The following is a 20,331-nucleotide window of genomic DNA, read 5'->3' as shown; positions in this document are numbered from 1 at the left end:
TGCTTATTATTGTGGATCCTTTTTCATCGGCACGTTGCCTCTCATCTTTTACGCAGTGTTTCTCTGCCCTTCTTCTGTAAAATCCCAGAGATCCGTCGCATTCCATACTTCCATCGCAGGAGACAGCCCCACGGCCCTGATGCCCCCTAAGTCCGCTCTGTCCAACACACCGGTCTGACTCCAGAACCATGTCATGTGCTATATAATTTAGCTCTTTCCAGAACGTTTTACCTTCCCTCCGTCTGTCATTTCCCATACATCACTGTTGGGCTGCGGGTCACTGAACAGAGGTGTCATCAGATTCCTGTCAGGATGTTTCCGGTGCCACACAGCCACACACACACACACACACACACACACACACACACACACACACACACACACACACACACACACACACACACACACACACACACACACACACACACACACACACACACACACACACACACACACACACACACACACACACACACACACAAACACACACACACACACACTTAACCTAAGTCTGAATAACAAAGGGCAGAGGGGAAAGGCAGGTGGTTTTCATGAGGAGGGAGTCTGAAGAGCGAAAGGGATAAAGTGACAGAAGCCAACAGAGAGTGTGAGCGAGGGGGGGGGGGGGGGGGGGGGGGGGGGGGCATGAGAGAAAGATTGAGAAGAAAAAGGAGAATAAAACAACAGACAAAGTGGAGAGAAAAGGAGAGGGAGAAAGCCTTTTTCACTCCAATGGGACAAAAGGTTACAGCATGACGGGGGTAGGTGTCAGGTGATGTGTGACAAGTCCAAATTAAAGATGACATAATGGCGGGGGCCCGGATGGGGGTCCAAACTGGGGGCTGACTGAGACTGAGTGTGGGGGCCAACCGTGGCAACCAAGTTGAGCTGGGCCATGCTGGGCTGGGCAGCAGGGGTCTACCCTGCAGGCTCCTCCATATGGAACGTGTTAGCCTAGCGATTGCTAATGAAATGCAGGCTGACGTCAGGCAGACACCCACCCGTTGTTTGGCTGTTTAATTTGTTATAATATTTGTCTTACAAATGAGGATTGTGCCAGGACAGAGGAGGAGTAAGAGGCTACAGCCGCAGACAAACCAAAGGTGAGCAAAGGGAATTACAGTAAGAGCCCGATGTTAAGGCAGCAAATGGGGTTTGAGTATTTGCAGTAGAGATGGAGAAAAGCTAGGGAACTTAGCATAAGTGCTAACACAATAAGGCCACGGCCTCAGCTGTCTAAGTGGGAGGTATAGTGACCGGAGGACTAGCGCGGGTGGGTGTGCTGGAAAGGGAGGGACTGCTGTAAGAGGCTTGGAGTACAGTGGGGTCCAAAAGTCTGAGCCCACACTGAAAATCTCCAAATATTTTCATGTAAGCCTAGAAATAATCAGAAACATTGGGGATTCAGGAACATTTAAAAACACAATAAGTTATGTGACAGGTACGTTTCTAGGTCAGCACTCAAATGTAAGGAAATTTGGGGCATTGACCAGCTTAACTCCTTCGTACAAAAGGTCATATTTCCATGAGTTGTATCCCTTCCACTGAAGCATGCGTTCAAAAGGTGGATCTGATCTACTCCTCAGAGGCTTGTTCAAGTAACTCAACCTGCAATGTTCACCTGTTATGAATAAGGCCGTGCCGCGCGTTTCCAACAGATCAATGCTTATTAGTAGCCTTGTGATAGTGAGAGAAAAAACTGCAACAGAACTAAGTGAAAGAGTAGGAAGTCAAATTGTGTTTCTAAGCAAAGAGGGGCTTTGTCACCTTCAAATTAGAAGGTTTGTACATACATTGAACTCTTAATGACTTTGCTGAATCTGGATAAGTTTTGTCCATCAGACGGACCATCAGAAAATCAATACATCAAACTTAGCTCCCTGAGGGATGGCAAAGCAACTTAATCACATTTATTAAATAAAGAATGCACAACTCCAATAAGCAAAAGTACTGTCAAAGGGAAGCTGCCTTGTCTTAAAGGATGACTAGCGTTTTCTAAACCACTTCTCAGGAGGAGAGACCAGGCCAAACACTTGGGGTGGGCTAAGAAATACCAGCATTTCACAGCGGATGACTGGAAAAAGTCCTGTTTACTGCTGAATCCAAGTTTGAGATTTATGGCAGCAACAGGAGGGTGTATGTAAGTGGAAGAACAGGAGAGAGCATGATACTGCAGTGTATCAAACTGACAGTGAAACATGTTGTTGGGAATATTAAAGTCTGGGGATGTTTTGCCTGCTTCGGAGTCGGACACCTGCACTGAATTGACTTCAACCTGACCAAAGAGAAATACCACTCCATTCTTCAGAGACATGCTGCTCACTCTGGTTTGTATCTTTGTGGAGACGGATTCATGCTGCCGTGGGATGATGACCCCAAGACCAAAGAGGACCCAGGAGAACTGACTGTCATGGACTTTCCTGCAAAGTCATCTGACCCAACTCCATTTGAACATTTATGGGAACTTTTGAAGACTGAGAAGGGAAAGCATTCTGTGACATTACCAGAGGAATGTAGAAGTTATACAGGGGTCAACATGGGTCAACAGGTTTTGGACAAACTTGTGGAGTTGCATGCAGCTATCATTAAAGCAAAAGGGGGACATGGGAAATACTGAGATACTGTAAAATCCATATACATATCACTCAAATTGTTTGGCTAATATTATTATTATTAGTCTTGAAAAAAATGTACATTGTGGATCGTACTGTATATGTAAATGTGTTAGCATGAACATGCATTACTTCATCATTATTTACACTCTTTTTATAATCATCTCTCTCATTTTGAGATTCGGTGTGTGTTTGTTTCTGTGTTTGAGTGTGTGTTTCTCTCTCTCTCTCTGTCTCTCTCTCCTTGAAGCCCATTCACCCAGTTTCCAACACACAGAGAAGAGTTCCTAAAATAGGCCCAGTGGAGCAAGTTGAAGAATGCTTTTGTTATTCCAAAAAGGAGTTGTGCTGTAATTGACCACCACCTGGGCATCTGGCAGAAGTCAGAGAGAGAGAGGGGGAGAGAGAGAGAGAGACAGTGAAAGGGGGATGCAGTGGGAGAGGAAGGGGCTGTAGACGGAAAGAATGAAAAAAAGACAAAACAGGGATGAATAAGAGACTGAGGAAAGACAAGAAAGGACGAGAGATTAATGGGGGGGGGTGTATATGTGGGGGTGAATGATGGAAAGTTTGTTCTTTGCCCCTCTCTCTCTCTTTCGCTCCCCCTTTTTCTCTCTCTGTTCTTCACTCTCCCACTCTGACACGTCAATGCAAAGGTGCTTTATTGGCGTGAGTAATGATGGGAGGTGTTGCCAGGGTAATTACATAGCACATTAAAGGGTTTCATAAACATTACAGTTCCTCCTCTGCCCGGTGGCAAGGCTAAAGGGGCAGGGAGAGGGGGGAAAAACAGAATGAGAGAAATGGACGCAGCGAGAGCAAGCAGAAGCTGCACAAAGGAGGGCAGAAAGGAGGATGTAGGTTTAAAGGGCACTTACTGGAGAGGAGGGGGAGGAAGAGAGAAGGGGGACGTGTGGAAGAGATGAACAGAAAAGATGACAGGAGTGAAGGTTACCATGCTCATGGATTCCATCGCTGAGCGCCTGAACATGAAACAGGAAGAAGAAAAACAACATGCTGGATCAGTGTCCAACACAAACCACAGCTGCATTTCACATCAGTATGCATGGAGAGCACAGGCTAACTCTCTGTCTCTCACTCACTCACTCACACTCACACACACACACACACACACACACACACACACACACACACACACACACACACACACACACACACACACACACACACACACACACACACACACACACACACACACACACACACACACACACACACACACACACACACACACACACACACACATATGCGCATTGCAGCCATAAAAGACACACTTTGTGCATACCCGGGTTGACACAATCTTTCCATATATTTGTAACCATTCACACTATAGCCACAAACCCCACATGCACAACTGTGCTGTCACTGAGGGGCATGACACTCTCACTCAACCAAACACACACGCGACCACAAGGACCATAATTAAACAAACATCCACCAAGTCACCCAGCGTTGCATATTTATCCACAACCTCATTGGTCAAAAGCAATTAAGTTGTACATCCTCACAGAGTGCCCTCGCCGGCCCCTGCCAATCAGTGTCAGTTCCTGTGGTAAATCTCCATCACACAGGATGTTACCCCACCGAGTTGTTGCATTTTATTTTTAGCGTTGTGCGTCGAAATGTGAAGTCAAATATCAAGTTTTTCCCTGTTGCTGATGACATTTATTTCCCTGGCTTTATGTTATTGGGATGGTCAGAAGTTCGTGAATAGTTGGCCCCTGCATGAGGTTCTGTCAAGAGTCCCTGATCAAGTTGATATATGACCCAGGTGCATAAATATGGCTCATTCCAAGTTTGATGTCTTAATGTTTTTTACGTACCACTTCATCAATGCAAAACGTCCAAACTTCAACAAGCATTCTTGCCAGATGGCACAGAGGCGAAGATGAGACAGTCTAGCTGCTGGATTGCATGTGTTGTTGGATTTAAGGTCAGTATCATGCACTCGGTTAATCTGGAAGGCACAGATGTTTTGTATTATTAGACATTTTGGCAATTCTCATCCACAACAATGACAAACCCTACTGAATCAGGTCCAGGGTGAAAATCGCGCCCGGAAGGCAGGTGTAGTTCGAAGCACACGACTACCTGGGCACAATTCCCTCTGTAAAACGAGGCTCTGACCTAACAATGACAGGCTAGATTGCATGAATAATTACCCTGACACACGTCCAAAGCAGCATCAAACCCTCCAACTTGAAAGTGTCAAAGTAAAGTTATTCATCGTTCAGCTGGGCTATGTATAGAGACAACAGCTGCAATGGATTCCGGGACAGAGGAGAGTAAACGTTCATGTTCACTGGATTAATCTCGCTAAGCGAGGGAAGGGAGCAGGCTGTGCACCACCAACATCGCCGCTAATAAAAACAATATTTTGCTTTTCTCTTCATCTCACTTTTCACTGAGGATCACTATTGCACAAATGGCCCCTCCGCTAATTAATTCCTGCTCTTACTTAGCTGCAGCTGTCGATTCTCTCATCTCGCAGACGCAGACAAGTGGCAAACAGGTTCTCATTTCAAAGCCCGGCACACTGTACACATTCCTCGACTTTGCATGGGCCCCCCTGTCATCAAAGGGGCTTTATTAAGTGTCTCATACATTTACACATTGGGGAACAGTTTAAACTTGGCCCGTGATTAACGGAGTATGGATATCTATAACAGAAACCAATGTTAGGCTGACATCTCAACATCTGATGTGAAGTTTAAGTTCCATGTCTGCAGGTATTAATCAAAGCCACAAGCCCCTCTCTTTCCCTCCAGAGATCCCACAGGCCTGCCTACAAGGTCGCTCCCTTCCAAACATATACAGCCCATACCTTATAGACAAAGCTAATTGAACACAATCCACTGTACTTGACACATATGAAAACCCCAAATCTGCACAGTGTGTCACCAGGATGATCGATTGCTCTCATACCTCTTCAAAGTTTTCAAAGTGTCTAACACGCTCAGAGCACAGCATGGGGATGATATCGCCTATCTGCCATCTTGCCTTTGACTACCAAACCAAAGCACATCTAAAGTTGACTCTTCACCCACACCTCTCCACACACATGCACACACACACACACACACACACACACACGCACACAACTCTCAAAATGAGGCAACAACTGGCCCGTGGCTCAGTACGCTCCAAGCTCCGCATTACGTTCCACTTCAGTCACCCATAACATAGAGTCATGCCTCTCCTCCGCGATGACCTTGGGGTCAGGCCAGAATGCCCTCATATAATGAGAGTGCTGTTTGGGGATTTGTTGGGCTGTGATAGAGAAAGGGCAAGCGCACGCAATGCACCCTGGGTCTTTGTCTGGGTGCTGACGGTATTGACGAGTGCTGATCGATGTTAATTGCTAGACAGAATGGCCATATTGACCAGGGTCCCTGGATGAAGAAGCCTGCAGGCCGAGTCAAAGAGAGAGAGAGAGAGATGCACAGAGAAAGCTGCTGGACCTACAGCAGCTTTGAGGCCCCAAGACACACACAAACACACACACACACACACACACTCACAGCACTCATTCACTTTAATGACTCAAGAGAGGAAAACAAAGGTATGACGTCCATCAATGCCAAGTCTATTCACACAACAGAGGGTATATGCAAAAATAAGTGTCCTATGGTGTGTGCGTCTTTGTGCACAGGTGACTGCATGCATGTGTGTTTTTAAGAACTATGAAGGGGGCAAAGTTTGTCTGCATCAAAGTAAGACAGTTCTTTAGTATGTGAAAATGGGAAGGGGACGTCCATGAATGTGATGGTGTGTGTGTGTGTGTGTGTGTGTGTGAGTGAGAGAGAGCTAAGGATCAATAGGCAAGAGCTGCAGAGGCAAAGACATGGGCAATCAATATGCTGGCAGCAAACAGAGGGAGGGACAGAGTGAGAAGATAAAAAAACAGCCGGGGAGATTAAAGAGACAGATAGGGAGGACAGAAAATGTATGAGAGAAAGAGTTATGTGACCGAATGAGAGAGAAAGAGAGCGAGAGCGAGAGAGGAAGCGAGAGAGGAAGAGAGAGAGAGAGCGGTCTGGTCTGTTTTATCTCAGTTTTTCTTAACTTTATCTCATTTTGACCTAATTGTGAAGGAAAAAAATAGTTTCAAAGCCAGGTGACATTGAATTTCAACTAATTCCAAATATATGCAAGCACAAACACCTGCTGATCATTTTGTCCGTCATCAACTCTTCTCTGGTAACTTACTGCAGGTATGGCCTTTAGTGAATAGACCTTTGGTCTTTAATGTGTCCGTTCTTTTCTTTCTTTTCTTTGGCACGTCAACCTCAATTAGACTTCATACTGCTGGGCCAGATACTAACTCTTGTTTCCCCCAAGAATCTTTGTGTAACATAAATTTCATGGATTTACAATTGGTGTAAGATCCTCACAGCATCAGGATCGTTTTGGAAAATCTACTACCATCTATAAATCAGTTTAAATCTGCAATGTGAGTGGAGTTTGGCTCCTCTGCCTGTTCATTCTCTGCCATTGTACCAAGATGTGCTATAGTCCCTGTTCTGAATCCCTCCATCTGGGCTTAGGAGTACCAGACAGACCCATACCTTATCACCACAACGTGGTTCAAATCCCTCTCCACAACATTTACTCTCGCGTCCCTTGCAGCAGTGCAGTGAGCAGCGAATAAGCGCCCAGACACAGGTGCAAAGACGGAGAGAGCCAGTGGTAGGAAAGAAGGCCAGAGGGTTTTCTATGGAGCATGACTGGAAAGGCATTCAACCACAGTACCCCTACCCAGCCCAGCTCAAGCCTGTCCAGTTGCAGGAGTCTGCCTGTGAGCGTGCGTGTGCGTGTGTTTGTGTGACTGATTTGAAAGTACAATGTTGAAAAGAATAAGCCTGCGTTTGGAGCCAAGATAACTGTCCCTGATGTATGAGGCCAACCCCCTCCCACCTCCATCACACACACGCACAAATTCACTCTCATTCCTTCTATTCATTTTCTCTCTCTTTGTGCGTGTGCGTGTGTGTGTGTGTGTGCGTGTGTGTGTGTGTGTGTGAATGAAAGGTATGGCAGGAGTGTTGTGTTGGCTTGGCTGACCGTCTGCGGTTGTGCGGCGGTGAGAGGGAGTTTTGGGAGCGCAGAGCGGGCGTTGCTGCCGAAATCCCTGAGAAATGTTCGTTTTGGATCCGTGTCCGTGCTTACATACCGCCCTCCTGACTGTCTCTCGTTCTCCGTTTCATTTTCCCTCTCAAGGTTTAACTCAAAAGTTATGAAATGGGGAGTCAAAATACATCACTTGAAAGCGCGGCGACTCTGAAGGGTGTGTGAGAGAGTGCGCCGCCCTCCACCCCGCATGCGCCCCAAGTCCGGGTTATCACCAGGGAGATAATGGAGGTCAATAAGTCCGCTTGGTTTCAAGACAAATGTTCACTTGACCGAGGCAGGTGTCTTCGTTTAATGTGTTTTTTAGAAATAAAGCAAGTTGGGGTTTTTTTTTTTTGATCCGAGAAACATTGTTAGCTCTGAAGTGCAGTTTAAAATAGTCTTCTCATGGAAACAAGTGAATTCCTCTTCCCGATAACATGACATCACCCTAATTGCTTCCAATGCGTTTTTACTTGTTTTAAGAATTTCCATATACACGCATTAGTTGAAACAAGACAGAACGACGCAGATAATAGTCCAAAAGAGAATTGCCGGATTCTGGAAAATTGAATAAAAAACAAGTTGTTTTGCATTGTAAACAAGTGAAATTATCTCACCTCATTACCAGATGTTTTTCGCACAGAACACTAGTTAAAATGGATATTTTTTGCAGTGTAATTTTGGTCGGCATCGCATAGCGACTGACTAATCCCATTCTGATCCAATAAGTGTGCGTGTGTGTGTGTGTGTGTGTGTGTGTGTGTTAGAGAGAGGGAGAGAAGGAGAGAGGGAGAGAGAAAGAGGGGTGGGAGGGAGTGAGGAGAGGGGTGGGAAGGGAGGGAGGATTGATCCGCGTCTGTTAAAATCTTGTTCTGGCTTTTCTTGGAGTGAGGTCTGTGCCTGCCGACGCGCCTCTCCTGTGCAGCCCCCCTCGAGAAGAGCTTTTAATGGAAGGAAACCGTGGACTTTTTTGAAAGGGAGAAGGATCTGCATAACTCAAGTGAGGTGGATAACAACGCACGGCTATGGTTCTTCTTGCGTGTTGCTCCTGTGGTGTCTGAATGAAACAGAGAGGCAGATATAAGGTGACGAGAAACGGTGCAGGTTCTAGACTGGGAGTCGATCTGTCACAGTGATTTGGGGTAAACACGTCTCCAGAGCGCCCGTTTTAACTTTTCATTCCTTCAGAAACTGGCGAGCTCGACTCCTCTCCTTTTGCACAGCGGACTTGGCTTTTTTTTTGTTCTTGCTCGGAACGCAGAGACTTTCGTGTTTTTCCCCCTTCGGAGAAACTTTCTACGTTTAAAAAAATAAATAAAAAGATCAGATTGCATTTCCCCCCTTCAAACATTTTGGAGGTGATGTCATCGTGCTGTGTTTTGGCTGGTATTGTGTCGAGAGGGCGCAGGGAGGACTGTAGCGGCCAGGCGGCAACCAGCGGCTGAGGAGAGAGGGGAAGTCCGGAAAATCAGGTGCAAAGTGCGGCTGTCATTTCCTCGCCGTGTCGCGGGTGGCTGAGTCCGCCACCCAGTCACAGCTGTTCCCATCCTCTCCAGCCACCCCTCCCTCCCTCCCTCCCTCGTCTTTCTTTCCACTTTACTATCCCCTCCCATTCTCATTCAGCACTCTCCATATACCTCTCTGAGCTGGACCGCTCCGGGACCTTAACACCCTCTCTGCCGTACAGTGTTGGTCGGTGTCACCTGAGCCACAGACTCTTTGAACCAACGCGGGGGAGCAGACATGACAGAGGGCGCCTTGCACTACCCTGCGCCCGCAGAGCCTCCGTCTCCCGCTCGCCGTTTGCTCCATCAGCCAGCCCAGGTAGCTCACATCCAACAGCTCCCGACCCTGCTCTGCTGGGACTAAACCTGTCTGTCCGTCTGTGCCGGGACAAACACTCCAATACTTTCCTTGATCACCTCACCTACACCAGATTTCATTTTGGAGAACCGATCATTGCGATTGTTCTGACACGTTACGCACTGGATTACGCAGGAGATTACGCTCACGCCGCAGCTGTCCAGGGGGGCCGGCGTCACTCTGAGGGTCAACAAGGTCGATTGGAGTTGGTTATCTGTGAGGCGTGAGCGCGCTTTCACCTGTTCCTCTCCTTGTCGGGGACGCGCAGCATTTAAAACCCCAACCTTCCCCCTTTGCTCCCCCGCCCATCTGTCTCCACCGGTCTGGACAGCTGTTAGAGGTTGCCCGGCGGTCACAGTGGCACACTTACCCTGGCCTCACACCCCAGCTTGCCCGCGCCCGCACATTTACCCACGCCGGGGGGACCAGGGCACACCGCCGCCGATGCCAACGGGAGCGCCTGACTTTTTGACTCTGCTCAACATCCAGCGGATTCAAAACACGCAGGGGAACTCTCCGGACTGTCGGACTGGCTCAAACCGAGCGCGGAGAACGTCTCTGGGCCAAGTTCCATAGTGGAGGGGGGAAGCAATGTGGTCCCTTCTTTCCACGCTGGCCGTCTTGTAAGTCACTTTTACCACTTCATCTTGTGTATCCACTGAGGTCCTCTCTTTCCTCGGTTGTGTAAACTAGCTTCCTGATAGGCCTAGCTAGATGAGGATGATGGAGAGGAAGGTTGCAGTGTCTAACGATTACATCACTCCTCATCAGTCCCCATAGAAAACATACCATGGAAGGCCCTGTTTTGATTGGCTGACAGTTCAAGGTCACCGGGTCAGAGTCAGGGCTATGTTACTCATAAAACCTGCCATAAACATCTCCATCACCATCTGTACTTACTTCAGGGATGACCAGGCTTGCCTAGAGAGGGCCATTTTCCCATCGCCAAGTAAACGCTTCCCCCCCCCCATTGAAAATATTTCAGAAGTTGAGTCAAATAACACCAGCTTTATCTAGTGGGATAGGAAAATGATAAAGTGCCAAGAGCAAATCTAAGGGAGGAGGATACAGACTCAGGGGGTTTGAGTTTGCCCATTCGAGGTGTGTCTTGTTAAAAGCCAAAGGATTTATTTTTCTTTCTTTGTGTCGGCTGTACTTCTCCCAGATGGCAGTCATCTCCAGATACTTCTCATTCCTCTCACAACCTGGACAGGGTGTGTGCTGCTGCTGCTGCTGCTGCTGCTGCTGCTGCTGTAACTGCTGCTGTAACTGCTGCTGTAACTGCTGCTGCTGCTGCCGCTGCTGTCTGCCTGGCTTTCTCTCTCCGTCTATGTCTCCCTCACACTCTCTCCACTTACTCACCTAACTACCCACATCTGTCTTCCTGTCTTGCCGTTACCCCTTTTTTTCCACAGATACTTTCTCAGATAAAAAGCATAAATTAATAACTGATGAATGATGGTGGTCCCTGGCAGTATCTGACTGTCTCACTGTTTAGTCTGCTGGTTTTAGTTTAGGTCTAGCAGAGTTTCCCTCTTGCCTATCAGTTTGACCACAGACACTTTACTTCATCCACATGCTGTTTTATCAAATTGATCATAAGTTATGGCCAGTGGAAAAAAACAAAACAAGGGCCTGCCGCCTTTGCCGCAACAACCTGTTTCTGCTCTACTCCTAAAACCACAGCTCGATGTCGAGGTCTTCCTGATTGCTAACCATTGCTCCAACATAGGCCCTGTTATGATACCACGCACACCCCATCCAGCCTAACCGCTGTTCTCCGCCAAGGCCTACTGCTGAACATCTAAAACTCTTGCACTGTGCCGAAGCCCACTGCTCCAGTGTTGGCCTACCACGCTAACCGCTGCTACACACAGCTGAAACCACCGCTCTGTGCTGAGTCCCACCAGGCCGACCGCTCTCACTCCATGCTGGTGCCCAGTCCTCAGTGCTGAGGCCTGCTAGACTAACCGCAGCCTCCATATGGTAGATCTGCTGGGACGCAGGTTTATGATGTCAGACCCTTGCTTGTTTTGGCAGCCGGCCAAGGCGCACCGGGCTTTCCCTCTCCCCATACCTCCTTCTGTCTTAACTCTCCCCGACTTTTACTCTGCAATCTTTTTATTCTCCCATTTTCTCATCCCTCCCCCTCCCTCCAACTGATCCTGTCTCCCTCTTTCCTCTCTTTCTCTCTGTGGCTGGCATAATATGGAGTGTCTGTGGTTTTTGTGGGAGCGGGAGAATCCAGTGCTGAGGCACTTTTCCTGCAGTGTCCTCGGCGGCAGTGCAGCCGTGGTGTTTTAACAGCTGAGAGTCCTCACAATGCACAGGCGCTCAGGTTTTTTCGGCTGCGCAGGCAAAATGTGAGGGCCAACACTTTACTGCAATGCCCAGGATGTCTGCATCTATTAGAAGGACTCGGGGGCCAACACACCAGCTATGGGAAAGAAATGTTGAGCAAAAGAGAAAGGAAGCAAGAGTATATGGTGTGTGTGTGTGTGTGTGTGTGTGTGTGTGTGTGTGTGTGTGTGTGTGTGTGTGTGTGTGTCAAGAGGCAGTGACATGTGTTATGATGTGCATGAGTTGAACCCCCTTCCTCCTCTTTCTCATTATTTATCTTTTTGTCTACTTCTCAGGCCAGACCACACTCTGTGGTTACACTACTGTCTCTCATTTTGCCACTTTTTCTTCTCTTTCCTTTGAGATCCTTAACCTTATTCTTTTCTTTATACCCTCTCTCCGCCATCTCGCATCTGTGCATCTGCCCATTCTTTCTGATTTTATCTCCCACCTCGTGTATTCACAGGCCAGCCTTCCCTGGTGTCATCTTCCCTCTATTTATTCCTACGTCTCCTTCTTCTGTCCTGCTTTCTCCTTATCCCTTTGTGTACCTCTCAGTCCACCTCTCTCGCTATCTCCCTCTCTCAGCAGCGCGTATGTCTTTGCTTTGGCCCAGCTGTCAGCTGCTTGCTCCTCCTGTACACACACACACACACACAAACACATGCGCGCGCGCACGCACACACACGCACACACACACACACACACACACACACACACACACACACACACACACACACACACACACACACACACACACACACACACACACACACACACACACACACACACACACACACACACACACACACACACACACACACACACACACACACACACACACACACACACACACACACACCCATGACAGTGTGGAGGAGTCATCCTGCTAACCCTAAACATAAAGGAATATGGGAGGCAGGGAACGATAGGAGAAAGGTAGAGTGGACAGGGAGGGAGAGATAAAGTAGCGGAGAGAAGGAGGACAACGATACAGAGAAAGAGAGCGGAGCAGAGAGAGAGAGAGAGAGATAAGAGGCATACAGAGAGATAGCAAAAGATGAGGTGGGGAAAGACAGAATGTGTAGAATTGCTTCTCAGCCCACACACTTGGTTCTGAACTTCATCACATCTTCAGCCACTAATGCAGAGCAGTTCAAGGACTGCCAGACTAGAATTTGCTCAACACGATCACTCCCTTACTAAAGTTGTAAATAACATTTGATATGTCCAAAGTCAAGGTCTAAACCTCAATTAAGCAATGGGGTGAGAGCAGTAAGAACACTTTTAATTGTTACTTTATACAGCTGTCTCAATCATAAATACCTCTAAGTGATCAGATAGTTAGTAAGTAATTAGGAAAAATACTGTGTGTATAATACACATTGATTCTGCCTGCAAAATCACCACGACTACTTCTCACAGATTGATTCCTCCATAAATTATCTTTCCGCACATTCTGGGAGCTCATGTTCTCACTTATTCATAGCTTCTCTAAATGTGACCACAGTCCAACGCGCTCCAAAGCCACATCATAGCGAAGTGTACACCTGTAGCCCAGCCCAGCTGTCTACATACAGAGAGCAGCCAAATAAGCCAGCCGTTTCCCTCAGATGTCCAAACCAAAACATGTTCTAAATGTCTCGGCATGTTTGCCATTTCACCACAGTCCAACCGGGTCATTTGGAGGCCAGATTTTGGTGTGGCGAAAGTCACAAGCGGGTCAGAAAGTGGGTTTGGACAGAAGGCTGGTAGCGTTACTATAAACAGTGCTGTGGGTGTTGTCTGTCTGTTGATCCCTGGACATCTGCCTGTCTGTATGTCAAGGTGCTGTGCCAGCTGCACACCCAGCAGTGTGAGTAATCACCCAATAAGGAAAAGAGATGTCGAACAGAGAGAACGGCAGAGAAGAAAGAGATGGAAACGATGGTGTCAAGTCTGACTGTTCCAGCATTCAATGTAGCTCATATATTTCTAAACTCATCTGTTTCTACTTTTTCCAGATGTATCCAGATGTTGCTGGTGATGTGCAATCCATTACAGGTTAGAGTCTGCATGCATGTCAAAGAGTGATTATCAGATAAAATGAATATCAGTGATGCATAGGGTTATTAAAGCCTGTTCATGACTCTCTGTATCTTCTGTGTGTGCAAACCTCTGGGTGTGCGTCTTTCTCTGGTTGTGTGTGTGTGTGTGTGTTTTACCAGCAGGTACTTGGTGTGGATGGAGTCAACTTCAGTGTGCATGTGGAGAACCAGACGCAGGTGCGAGACACCATGAGTCGGCGGCACCACCGGGTCTACCAGCTCTATAGCCGCACCAGCGGCAAACATGTCCAGGTGCTGGGGCGCAGAATCAGCGCCCGGGGAGAAGATGGAGACAAATATGGTAAGACACACACTCACACACACACACTCTCTCACTCTCTCTCTCACTCACACACACACACACACACACACACACACACACTCACATATACATATACACACACACACACACTCACATATACATACACACACACACACACACACACACACACACACACACACACACACACACACACACACACACACACACACACACACACACACACACACACACACACACACACACACACACACACACACACACACACACACACACACACACACACTAACTGATGCAAGTACAAAGACTTAAAGGTTGACCAAAGTGCACGCATGAGCGGATACAGAATGCAACTGTGCAGGCAGACTCACAAAAGCACACACACATGCCTCCCCAGGCTTTGGCAGAGGGGCAGTGGAGCTTGTCTTGGGAGTACAAAGACCTCATCGACTGGCTGCTGACTCAATGATTCACAAGAGAGCAAAAGAAAGAGAGAACGACAGAGAGAAAAGGTGTTAGTGGGGGAAAGAAAAGTGCGAGTTGGAGGGAGAAGCCCAGCAGGTAGAGTGTCGGAGCGAGTGTTAGAAACTCATCTCCTTCATCGATCCCTCCATTGATTTCTCATCCTCCCTGTTGTCTCCTCTGGATTTAAAACAGCGGGCTTCCTCTCCCTCCCCTAGCTCCATCCTCTAACACTCCTTCTGTCCATCCCCCTCTCCCTCCCCCTCCTCTCCACCTTCTCTGTCTGTAATGATGTCTAACCCATTCTTAAACCACACACAGAATCAATGGGCAGCAGAAAGCCAAACCGTACAGCTAGAGTTCATATTTCTGTATGTGCCCCAGCACATAACCCAGCTCATGTTGCACATCCCGTCCATTCATGAAAATGTCAGGTTTCTCTTCACACCACTTCAAGCCATAGGTGGGATCATTGATAAGTGCCTGTCGGATTTTTTTTACAAATATGAAAAATCCACCTAAAGCGGACAAGAGTTTTACAGACTTTTACACACGTGAAACCAAGAGCAGAAAGAGAAGAAATAACGGAAAGGAAGAGCGGCTGCATTAAGGCATAAACATGAAGCGAAGGAACAGAAGGGAGACGAAAGGAGAGTTGGGGGAAGAAAGAGGAAGAGGGCAAGAGGAAGGGAGGTATTGATTTCTCTTGACCCCTTTGTTGACTAAGGTCATGTAGGAACCATTTTAGGGATTTATTTTTAAACCGGCACAAGCGCCGTCTGAAGATGTGTAGTTAGTGAAGCGGTATTGCCTGGAAGGATGAACATGCATGCACCTGCACACACACACAAACACACAAGGGCGCACACACAAAAATCTTGAAACAAACTAACAATATCGTGGGCACCCGGCCTGACTGTTCTCCCACTCCTCTTGGCCCACCGTGCTCCGTCTACTCTGCGCTGTTATCTTTTTTACGAGAACCATTTGTGGTCAGCGGCCTCACATCTGTGTGTGTGACCAGAGCTTATCTGACAACCATCTGTCCAGCAGAGACATTTACATCCGTCTGTGATTTATCCGCACATTTAATAGCACCAATGAATCCTAAAACTGTTAATAAATGCCTCCTCTGGTTTAAAAGCCAAATCTGATTCAATTGTGACTGGTAATCTGTGCAATTAGTGTCACCTTCATCACTCATTACTGTTCTGAGTCACAAGCAAAGGGTAGACTTGGCTGTTGAGAGGAAAGGATCTCTAAATTAGGATTACCCCAATCTTTCTATCCATATTTGTGTGGTAACGCTTTATAAAGGAGTTGAGTTCTTTAAACACAACATACTGTATTTTTCCATGTTGCCTTTGGCTCTAATGTCTGTCTGTCTCTCTGTCTGTCCCTTTACAAGCCCAGCTCGTAGTGGAGGCCGATACCTTCGGTAGCCAGGTGAGAATCCGGGGCAAAGAAACCAATTTCTACCTGTGCATGAACCGCCGCGGCAAGCTGGTAGGAAAGGTGAGAATCATTTTTTTTTTTCTACAGACATACTTATCCAAAATTAAACAAATCAGAGAGTTTCCTGACCGGCCTCTCTTTGTTTCTCCCAATGTGTGTGCACGCGTGTGTGTGTGTGTGTGTGTGTGTGTGTGTGTGTGTGTGTGTACGTGTGTGTGTGTGTGTGTGTGTGTGGTTTCTCTGCTCTCTCAGAAGGCCAGTAATCGAAGCGCTGACTGCGTCTTCGTGGAAAAGGTTCTGGAAAACCACTACACAGCTCTGATGTCAGCGCGCTACACGGGCTGGTATGTGGGCTTCACTAAAAGAGGGCGCCCTCGCCGTGGCCCCCAGACACTCCCCAACCAGCAGGACGTGCACTTCATGAAGCGCTTCCCGCCTGGAGAGCAGCCTGACCTCACCACCCCCTTCCGCTTCACCACCGTCAGCAAGCGCGGCAAGAGGGTGCGCGCTACTGGGCCCCGCTAGTTGAGGCTAACGCTAGCACCCACTGTCTTGGCATCCACAGCCTTGACCTGAGCCTCCCAATGGCTAACCCAGTCATCTCTTTTATCACACATGACTGAACACATCCCTTTGTTGGGACAAACATTGACCAGAAACTTGATGAATCATTCATGGGGTTTAGCTTTACACCTACTAATTTGCCACTACAGCCCCATAGTGAGTGATCATTCTTCTCAGTTGTAGTTCCCTTACTAGACCATTACTGGTCCATAGCTGGACCTGGTCTTCTCCCGTACAGCGTCCAAAAAAACTTACAGGAAACCTGAAGAGCAGCCAGAGTCCCAGGCTCTACAAAGGCCTTTATTCCCCCACCAACAAGAACCACAAGGCCTTCATGTGTCCTGTTCTAGACCAGCTGGACACTGTGAAGTACAGGATTACAACTGGACCATACAGAGAACAAGGGAAAGACTGACTGAACAAGAGAGTGGGTGCTTAGCCTACGGATAAAGGGAAAGCAAGAAAGAGAAGACAGGAGAACGGCGGAGTGGACAAAGGGATAGAGTGATCTGCACGGATCATATGGACCAATAATGGACTGTTGACATGTGACGCACTTATTTGTCTCACTGCTAAATTGGTGGGAACCTGTGAGACTGTTGGACGAATGGAAGGATGGATGACGAGAGGGTGAATGAGGGATCGGTTGAGTGAGTGACTTACTGAATAAATGCATGTCTGTAAGAGGAAGACGAGGACATGTATGTAAGATTGTCCATGCGCTTGTAAGTGTGTTTGTGTGAGTGAGTCAGTGCGTGATTGAGTGAGTGCACCAACAACCATGAGTGAAGCTGGATGACGAGGGACCCTGGGAAGGGACCACGCAGTCCCCACATGAACCCACGACAACTCACCGCAGGGACTGAAGCTTTAGGAACTGGAATGTATAAAAACCAAGCTGCACCAAATACAGCCAGCCAATCACAGCAAACCAAACCGACAACCAACCAAAGACAACTGGAGATCTTCTTCATGGCTCCTCCACACCTCCCCCCCCCCCACCACCACCACCAGCACCCCCAGGACACAACACCCTCCGCTTATAGGTGCCGAGGGTGACAAGCAAAGGGACGAGCACGGCGGGGAGGGTGCCTTCTCAATTAGCATTATCGCTATGGAAACGACCCAGGGGACGATGCTCCCGTGCGATACCTTGGATACAGAGTGCTGCTACCAGGACATTCAGTGGAACTAACCAAAGTCTCATGCATACACACAGGAGAAAAAATATTAAAGGGAACAATTTATTGAAAGTTATATATATTATATATATAAAAGAAGACAGAAACCCTAAATAAGCAATCTTACTATGATGGTTACTATAATTATTATGATAAAATTATTTCATTTATTTATTTCAGCTCTGTGTGCAGCAGTCTTTCTCGACTCAGTAAACCTTACAGAAACATTTCCTGTGTCTCTTTAAACTGCCTCTTTTCAACACAAGGTTTGATGCTTTTCTCTGTTTTTAAATGTGTCAGAACTAAATATCTTTTGGTTTTGGAATATTGGTTTAAGACAACAAGCCATCTGAAGATATCAGATTGCACTCCACCAATATGATGATGTTCTTTATGATACAATTTAAATATGGCCACCACCAGAGATTTTGCCATACAACAGACAGTGTTGTGAATCAGTGAGCAGGAGTGATTTCTAGCAATATTCAGAATATTTGCATCAATATACGAAAAACAGACATCACACTCTAGTAATTTCATCCATGAACAACTTCTCACTTGAATTACAGAAAATTCATTGCATCATAATACGTATACAATATGTATTTTCACCAACTGTTATACATTTTATCCACATTGCCCACTCCAAAGACATGTTTTCCATTTTTTTTGGCATTTTATGATGAAAAGACTGACTAATTCTTAAGAATGCTCGTGAAAATAACTCACAGGCAGCCAAATTTAATGGAAAACTACAAGAGATTTGAAAATGTTGTCTGTGGCCAGTGTCGGGGGCCCACAGTTTACTTTCATGCAATGACAAGAACTCTGTTCCTTCTAAGACGAATGAGAGCCACTCTCAAGCTCTGAAATTCCGCATTTCCCCACAACAATTCATCGCAAAGTCTGGGAAAAGTTCTTCGACTGGCAGTTTTGTAATAGAGACAAGGTGCCGGCTCTAAAAGGCCGCAGAAGAATGGATTCTCAAGTTTCCATTTTTCTCGTTGGGTTTGGCGTGAAGCAGTCACTGAAGTTTTAAAATCTCAGATATTGAATTACATGACAAACACCAAGTCTAAGGTGGACCCGCTTTCACCCAGGAACCCTGTGAAATGGCCTAGAAAAAGTGTTGCGGCCCCGAGTCAACAGTGAGCTCCACACATGAAGTTTGGCCAAGAATGTGCAGCACGAAGGGTCAGACAGAACAGAGGAAGGGAAACATGCAGTAGTTAGATAGAGTTTCATAGCTGCTTCTCGTCTCATCTGTCCTGCTCTTATCCCCCCCCCATCCCTCCCCTTCCTTCCCTATCCTAGCGGGAGGTCACTGAGGAGATGTCGCTGCCAAATGACCCAATCACGCCGGCAGACAAAAACAGCTGACTCAGGGGGGGAAAGGGGCTGTACCGGAGGATTCCCATTGCAAAGCAGCAGGAATCCGTGCAGGGGGTGGGGGCGGGGGGCCGGGTGTAGGAAGAGGACAGTGGGGTGGGAGGGGATCGAGGTGTGGATGTGGGTTAAAGAAGATCGAGTAGGGGGGCGCTGGGGGGTGGGTTGTGCATTTCTGGGACGTCGCTGCAGTTCCACACGGGAATGATGGAAAGACCGCGCGTAGCCAAACCCGGAGTGGAAGGTGTATGGTAATCATGTCGGGGAAGGAATGCCAAATATGTGCGTGAGAACGGAGCTGTGACCTGAGAGCTGCAGGAATTATGGGCCAAAATCCCACAGACCCAGAGGAAGCACACACACCCATATCCAACACATACACACAGCATATACCAACGGTGCTCCACCAAGCACAAATCCATTCCCAGAATTTGAAACATTCTACTATACTGAAGTAAACCCAGAAATGTTGAAAACCAACCCCCATCGGCAGGCCAACTCGCCTCCCTCTGCTCGCAGAGCAGAGGGATGAGGTACACTGCTCAAATGCACGAGGGCCGCTGCTGTCTATGCGCCACTTTAAGAATTTCAAACCCACATTTCTCCCTCCACGATTAAGGGGTGTTTACAAGACGGAGAATGCGATCTACTGTAACAGGTTGTTTAGACTCCAAACACCGAGAGCCAAAGTCTCATCAACAGATCGCACTGTGGGACCAGGCCGGGGTTATACTCCCCCCTGGTGGCCATCCGTGACGTTTACCACACAGCCCAGTGCAACGTCTGACACCTGATCAAAGACTATTTGTTTCTTGGGAAATTACTTTAATAAGTCAGTCTAAATTGTAAAAAAATAAAAATAAAGCAACATTTATTTAATTTCGTTTTGGAACACTGGAAAGTCTGATCCACAGGTGAATAATGTCAAAAACTATTGGCACCGAGTTGTGATACATATAAATTGTGGT

At 47.3% G+C, this 20,331-nt stretch overlaps 1 protein-coding gene across 3 annotated transcripts in view; it reads left to right on the top strand.

The window, feature by feature from the left end:
- LOC118319180 (fibroblast growth factor 18) overlaps positions 1 to 18,613 on the top strand; it is a 209,752-nt gene extending 191,139 nt beyond the window's left edge. Inside the window, exons 1-5 of one of the 3 annotated variants that reach the window (XM_035649332.2) lie at positions 8,581 to 10,231; positions 13,952 to 13,991; positions 14,159 to 14,336; positions 16,186 to 16,292; positions 16,485 to 18,613. In XM_035649332.2, coding sequence (XP_035505225.1) covers positions 10,200 to 10,231; positions 13,952 to 13,991; positions 14,159 to 14,336; positions 16,186 to 16,292; positions 16,485 to 16,757 — 630 coding nt within the window. In that variant the 5' untranslated portion in view covers positions 8,581 to 10,199 and the 3' untranslated portion in view covers positions 16,758 to 18,613. Of the gene's footprint in view, positions 1 to 8,580; positions 10,232 to 13,951; positions 13,992 to 14,155; positions 14,337 to 16,185; positions 16,293 to 16,484 lie in introns of those variants that run through there. The other 2 variants (XM_035649331.2, XM_035649334.2) reach the window with 2 other exon arrangements.
- The last annotated feature ends 1,718 nt before the right edge of the window (positions 18,614 to 20,331 follow it).

Source organism: Scophthalmus maximus, chromosome 9 (assembly GCF_022379125.1).
Source record: "Scophthalmus maximus strain ysfricsl-2021 chromosome 9, ASM2237912v1, whole genome shotgun sequence".
NCBI classification, from domain to species: Eukaryota; Metazoa; Chordata; class Actinopteri; order Pleuronectiformes; family Scophthalmidae; genus Scophthalmus; species Scophthalmus maximus.
The sequence above is the reverse complement of the archived record's forward strand: the minus strand, read 5'-3'. Positions and strand labels throughout refer to the sequence as shown.